The 7,237-nt window shown below is 39.8% G+C and overlaps 1 protein-coding gene across 1 annotated transcript in view; it reads left to right on the forward strand.

Moving 5' to 3' along the window:
* The first annotated feature begins 3,941 nt into the window (after positions 1 to 3,941).
* LOC119408149 (EH domain-binding protein 1-like protein 1) overlaps positions 3,942 to 7,237 on the forward strand; it is an 11,871-nt gene continuing 8,575 nt past the window's right edge. The window contains exons 1-6 of the mRNA XM_037674991.1: positions 3,942 to 4,040; positions 4,133 to 4,181; positions 4,279 to 4,791; positions 4,893 to 4,929; positions 5,050 to 5,093; positions 5,307 to 5,418. Of these exons, the coding sequence (XP_037530919.1) occupies positions 4,143 to 4,181; positions 4,279 to 4,791; positions 4,893 to 4,929; positions 5,050 to 5,093; positions 5,307 to 5,418 (745 nt within the window). The 5' untranslated portion in view covers positions 3,942 to 4,040; positions 4,133 to 4,142. The remainder of the gene's footprint in view (positions 4,041 to 4,132; positions 4,182 to 4,278; positions 4,792 to 4,892; positions 4,930 to 5,049; positions 5,094 to 5,306; positions 5,419 to 7,237) is intronic.

The following is a 7,237-nucleotide window of genomic DNA, read 5'->3' on the forward strand; positions in this document are numbered from 1 at the left end:
GAGTGGAGATCATGACATTTATGGCATAAATACATGTTCATTGTTCATGAACAGACATTCTCAGTGATGAAGTTCGACAAATCCAGATACAGATCCTCTATCAGTGATGATCACCTCTCAGCTGCCCTTTGCATAGCCACCTCAGACCTTCAGACAGATTTCAATGCACTTGTTCAAGCCCAGGACAGATGGTATTTTTCTCATTGAACAAGTAAACTGAACGGAAAACATCAAAAGCGTTTGTTGCTTTTTGTATAAAGTCGATCAGTTGCTTTAACATACAGACCCTTTCCAAAAAAAAAATAGAACATCATGGAAAAGTTGTTTAACTTCCATAATTCCATTCAAAAAGTTAAACTGTAATAGATGATAGATTCAGGACTTGCAATTTAAACCATTTCAAATATTTATTTGTTTATTTTTACATAATTTTGCCTTCCAGCTCATGAAACCCACGAAAACAGAATAAAAAAAAATTAGAATACTGTGGAGAAATCAGCCCACAACACTTCTCAGTTTTTGTAGAAAAAAAAAGAAATTAGGTTCACAACAAATCAATCAAAATATGGTACTTTCAAAACGATATGTCAGTCTTCAATACTTGGTTGTGAATCTCTTTGTCTTAATCACTGCTTCGATGTGACGTGGCATTGAGATAATCAGCCTGTGGCATTGACTGGGAGTTATGGAAGCCCAGATTTCCTTGATGCTGTCAGATCTTCTTTGTTGTTGGGTCTGGTGCTCCTTATTCTCCTCTTGAGAATACCCCAAAGATTCTCAATGGGGTTTAAGTCTGGTGAGTTGACTGGCCAGTCAAGCACTGTGTCATGGGCATCAAACCAGGTTTTGGTGCTTCTGGTGGCATGGGCAGGGGCCAGGTCCTGCTGGAAGATGAAATCTGCATCTCCATACAGATCCTCAGCAGAAGGAATCATGAAGTCCTCTAAAACATTCTGGTAGACTGTTGCAGTGACTTTGGATTTAAGAAAGCAGAGTTTACCAACACCTGCACCGGACATTGCACCCCAAATCATGACTGACTGTGGATATTTCACACTGGACCTCAAGAAGTATTGATTCTGTTCCTCACCATTCTTCCTCCAAACCCTTGGACCTTGATTTCTGAATGAAAGGCACACTTTGCTTTCAAGGGAAAAGACAGAGGAACCCAACAGTTGTAGCCCATCTCCCAGATGCGTCTGAATGTGGTGGTTTTTGAAGCTGTGACTCCTGCCTCATTCCACTCTTTCTGGATCTCTGCCAGATTATGGAATCTTCTCTGTTTGATAATCTGCTGAAGCCCACGGTCATCTCTTTTGCTGGTGCATCTTCTCCTGCCACATTTTGCCCTTCCACTAGACTTTCCATTGATATGCTTGGACACAGCACTCTATGAACAGCCAGCCTCCTTAGCTGTGAACTTTTGTGGCTTACCCGTCCTATGGAGGGTATCAATGATGGTCTTCTGACCAGTTATGTCTGCAGTCTTCTCCATATTGAACCGAACTGAGACAATTTAATGACACCTGGGGAAACCTGTGCAGGTGCTTTGAGTTTAGTAGATGATTAGTGTCACACTCACTTTAAAACATTCATGCCCTGCAACATGTGGCCTGATTTCTCCACAGTATTCTAATTTTTTGAAATCCTATTTTCGTGGGTTTCATGATCTGGAAGCCCAAATTATGTAAAAATAAACAAATAAATACTTGAAATTGTTTAAATTGTGGGCCCTGAATCTATCATATATTAAAGATTAACTTTTTGAATGGAATTATGGAAGTTAAACAACTTTTCCATGATATTCTAATTTTTTGGAAAGGGCCTGTATGTGAAGATTAGCAAGTTAAGAATAAAATGAAATAGTGATATAATGAATGTTTTGTTTTAAACTATTACTTTTATAGGATTATTTTCCTCTTCGACCTACACCATAATTCAAATATTTACATAAATATTTACAGAATATCCTTATACTTCTGATTACCAGTAGAAGCTTATTACAGCTTTTTACAATGTGAGAAAATTAATATTTAGCAGAATTAAGTTCAAGTTATCGTTGGTTCGGCCCTCCAACACAGTTCAGATTTTTCATGTGGCCCCCTTTAGAAATGAATGGCTCACCCCTGCATTACATCAAAGACTGGTTCACCCCAAAGATCCAGTCCCCCGGCACAAACAGAGTAATGTTGTGTATGCTGTTCAGTGTCAGGAGGGCTGTGATCAGTCTTACATCGGGGAAACAAAACAGCCACTGGCCAAAAGGATGGCCCAGCACAGAAGATCAACATCATCAGGCCAGGACTCTGCGGTCTACACTCATCTCCAGGCCAGCGGTCACTCTTTCAGGGATGAAGATGTTCACATCCTGGACAGAGAGGAACGATGGTTTGAGAGAGGAGTAAAGGAGGCCATCTTTGTGAAAAGAACTTATTTAAAGACCACTTCTCCAGCAGAACCAGACTCAGGATGTGGACTGAAAAGAGTCAGACAAACACTGAATGGTTGGTCCACGACTAGTTTCTATGTGGAGAAAAATGAATAAAATTGTTAATGGTAGAAGTAATAACAAATACACACACAAACAGCAGAGTGAGTAAAAACAGCAGCAGGGTGAGGTGATGTGATCAGTTTGTCCTCCAGCAGCTGAAGCTTATAGTAGCAGAACTAAGAAGGGATATCTCTGGAAATCCAAGTCAACCAGAGGCGTAAGATTTATTAAAAAAAATAACTAAAGCCTTTTCATGTTGTTAGAATTGAGATTTTTTAAATCTGAACTGGTCATATGATCTGGTAAATATAATCTCTCCTTCTAACTCATCAGAACTCGAGCAACAGCGTTTTGGATCAACTTAAGACTTTCTAAAGACCTTGTGGACATCAAGATGACAAAGACTTGTAATAATCCAGCCTAGAAGTGATAAATGCATGGACCAGTATTTTTATTTTTTGCACTCTTAGTAAAAGGTTATATATTATAACTGTATATGTATGTTAGAGAAAAATAAATAACAAGCGGTATGGCGTTATCGCTGAAGGATTTGAATTGTGAATTTTTGTAGTTTTCAGATAGAAGTACTTCTTTCTTTCTTTCTTTCTTTCTTTCTTTCTTTCTTTCTTTCTTTCTTTCTTTCTTTCTTTCTGTCTTTCTTTCTGTCTTTCTTTCTTTCTTTCTTTCTTTCTTTCTTTCTTTCTTTCTTTCTTTCTTTCTTTCTTTCTTTCTTTCTCATTTGCTTGTCAAAGGCAGCACAGAGTAGATCCTGGTGAGTGGATGGAGCATTTTTATCCAGGACCATGTCCAGTGGGTGACCAATGGTGGTCTTGGCCCCCATAGATTAATCTGCTGCCACCCCAATCATTTGAATAAACTATAATATTAAGCAATATAAAGACAAGAAATTCCCCTCCCCCTGTTAAAGTTTTACCTGCTTAAGGACAATAGATGAAATGTTGCACCTGAGCTGAGTCCAGCACATTTATGCTGCTGTTTAACACAGAAGCATTGATTGATGTGCACTGTCTCCTCAAAACAATAAATTAATTAAATGAAATAAAACAGTTTGATTCTGTATGTCATTCTGAACCAAACATACTTTGTTTGGTGCAAAGCGTTTAAATATTACCTTTCTTGGTTTCTTTTAGCAAGATGCAGTTCAGTAAAATATGCACCCACTCTGACCAATGCATTCATTGTCAGTTTACTGTTCCTGCCCAAAACTACTGCACCAAACCTCCACGGGACAAATACATGCACCATTACACCCATACTGAGTACGTTTGTGCGTCCATTAGTCACTCAGTCGTTGCTTGGTTGTACAGATGATTCTGTTTTGTACAATGGTGTCTTAAATGTAAGTTCTACTGCTGTTCTTGTGTTTGTTCTAGAGTCCCACCTTAGTGACATCCAGTCAGTCTCTGCTGGAGTGGTGTCAGGAGGTAACACAGGGTCACAAGGGAGTGAAAATCAACAACTTCAGCACTTCTTGGAGGAATGGCCTGGCATTCTGTGCTATTTTACACCACTTCCACCCTAAGAAAATGTAAAAAAAACCAAAAACACTTGATGTAGTACATTATGTTTATAACTGTATGCAATATAATGTGACTATTGAGGTCTCTTGTCATTTTCTAGAAATTTTGAAATGTTGGACCCATATGACATCAAACTCAACAACAAGAAGGTTATGAACACATTTTAAATCAATATTTTTATAATTATTGTTTGATAAATCCTAATATTTGATGGATGGTATCCATCAATCTTTCTACATTTTTCAGGCCTTTGATGGTTTTGCTGAACTTGGCATTTCCCAGTTGATAGATCCTTCAGACATGACCCTGCTCGCCGTGCCTGACCGTCTCATTGTCTTGACCTACCTCAGCCAGATCCGGACACATTTCACAGGCCAGGAGCTAAGTGTGCTTCACATAGAAAAGACCAGCAGTGAATCGAGCTACGCTGTAGCAGGGAACAGGGATGACCAAGAGGACCCAGAGGCAACAGTTCGCTACTGCACCCAGAGACTCCAGGAGGAGGGTATAAGTCTCGACATGATTGGAAGTGCAAGCCCAGCAGAGACAGATGGCAAAAGCAGTAAGGAGGTGGTTCCACCGCCGAGATGCAAACGGTTTCAAGCTCCAGGGCCAGGGGTGGGCAAGCAGCCAGTGCCACCACCAAGGACTCATTTTCTGTCCAAGTCGGGCTTTTCTCATGTCAGAGATGCTGATTTGGTCAAGAAGCGTAGGTCCCAGCGAAGGAGTGGTTCAATGGAGGACGCAGACATATCAGTGGTATGATGCCTTACTACATTTTCATTTGTTCTGTTTAGTTTTTTGTTGTTTAGTTTTTTTCTTCTTCTTTTTTGTCATCTACTTTTCTTTGTTTGGGTTAGGCTGGCACAGGACAAGATCGAGAAAAATCAGACACTGGTTAGTTGTTTTTTATAGGTTTCGAAATAAAAATAATTATATTTAGATGTCTGATGCTTTTTTGAGGACCTCTAAACATTGTTGATTTCTTGTTTATTAATTTCTGCGTTTCCTTGATAGAGAGAACAGGGGTTGTAGTGGATGAAGAAAGACCAGAGGGCCAGGTGAGTGAACGACCCTTTTGATTTAACGAGCTGAAACACTGAAGCTGTTACTGGAGTGAAACGTTTCAAACAAAGGTTTTTGTGTAAACGCTGATTCATCATTTTCACCAAAAAAAATATTTCTTTGTAGTGTTTGTCTCATTGGTTTCTGCCAGTCTTGGTCTATTGATTGAAAACACATGACCTGGTCTGTGTTTATATCAATGTTTATAGGATCCAAGTCAATACGTGTTGCATCAGATCGAAGCTCTGGAAGCAGAACAAGATTACATTGATAGTACTGCAAACGTGGTGGAGAGGAAACTCAGACAGTTAATGGAAACAGGTGAGGTACTTTGTCGAGTAAGAAACACAAGGTAGCATTGTATTGGGAACATTTTCATGGTTTACACTGATGTTGCACGTTCAGCTTTATAAATTGTTTTGCTATGGTATAATTCATTTCAATTCAATTTGGTTTCTTTTTACAGCGCACCAGTTCACAACAGGTCATCTCTGCAACACGTACAAATTAAATCAAATTACAGAACTGACAGGTAGAACCTATGTACCATCATTAAAACAGAGCACGGTTTTGGCTGCTTACCAGCTCCACTAAAATGGACATGGATTTTCCAGCTGGGTTCATAATGGTTGGATCATTCTGCCATAAAGTGATGATTGAAAGGACCCTATTGCAGACATGTAGGCAGTTTCAGGGTTCTGAGAGATGTTTGAAGTACTAAACTGAGGTTTCAATGACAAAAAACACCACAACGTACCAGCATTTTTTTTTCTTTATTCTAAAACACTTTAAACAACCATAAAACCGCTGTATGACTGCTGTATGTTACAGTAAATAAAACATAACAGTCACAACATATAATAAAAACAAAGTAAAATCAGCCCATTATATAAAAGGACAATTAAAACAATTAAAATAAATTAAAAAGTTACGATTTCAGATGGTGTCAAAAGCCAGAAGAGACAGGTTTTAATAAGGGCCTTAAAAAGCTGACAAAGGTCTGGTGGTCAAAGACAGGTTGTTCCACATTTTAGGAGCAGAAGCAGAGATGTTTCCCTCCTAAGGCTTTAAAAACTAAAATAATTAGGCCCGAGCAGCTAAGCGCTGCGAAGGCCTATTGTAATTGTAGTGTTTATTGTTTTCAAATGAATCCTAAAATCTACAACCAGCCAGTGCAGTGAGGCCAAAATAGGCTGAATGTTCTTGTGTTATTTTTTTTTGTGTCAGTCAAAGACATGCGGCAGCATTTTGGACCCCCAAGCAACAGAGAAAGCACTGACCTCAATAGTTCCCTGTACGTCCATTACTTCCTAGTTGGATGCTGCCATTGCTCCTCGTTCCTCGCTCCTCGTCGGATATCACACTGTGCTTTCGGCATTAACACCTCCTTGAGGAACACACGTGAAACTCAGATGCCAGCTCAGCAATGCATCCTCCTCTCTGCCTGCCTCTGTCTCGTACCCGACACAAACTGATAAATACCACTTATATTTTGGGACATCGGGAACTCCTGTACCCTCCCCTGAAAGAGAAAGAAATGCACAGTAAGATTCACCCAAAACATTTTATAATAATGATAATATTAATGTGCTATTTGTTGTCATCATTATATGTTTCCATACAATGACAAAATTGGCTCTCTGCATTTAACCCATCCACCCCCAGGTGGAGCAGTGGGCAGCTATTGAAAGTGCCCGGGGAGCAATTGGGTATTAGGTGTCTTGCTCAACGACACTACGACATGTGGGCATGGCAGAGAGGTGAAAGTCAGCTGCCCTACCTCCACACTATCTCGGCCCCTAGTAAAGCTTATGGCACCTGGTATTTCCAAGCGGTCTCCCAGCCAAGTACTACCCAGGCCCGACCCTGCTTAGCTTCTGAGACCAGAGGAACTCAGGCATGATCAGGGAGGAAAACAAGGTCATTGCTTGGCCAGGCCATTGCCATATATTGCTGTATTGCTGATAATAGTTTATCGGTGGGTGTATAATGCGCTGAATGTGGTACTATTGTTGACAATGCTCTCAATCATTTGCATTTCTCTATTTAACAAGTTATCTCAGTCTCTCTTTCTGTTTCTCTCTCTCTCTCTCTCTGTTTCTCTCTCTCTTTCTCTTTCTGTTTCTCTCTCTTTCTCTTT

Source organism: Nematolebias whitei, chromosome 1, assembly GCF_014905685.2.
Source record: "Nematolebias whitei isolate Nwh7 chromosome 1, NemWhi1, whole genome shotgun sequence".
Classification (NCBI taxonomy): Eukaryota; Metazoa; Chordata; class Actinopteri; order Cyprinodontiformes; family Rivulidae; genus Nematolebias; species Nematolebias whitei.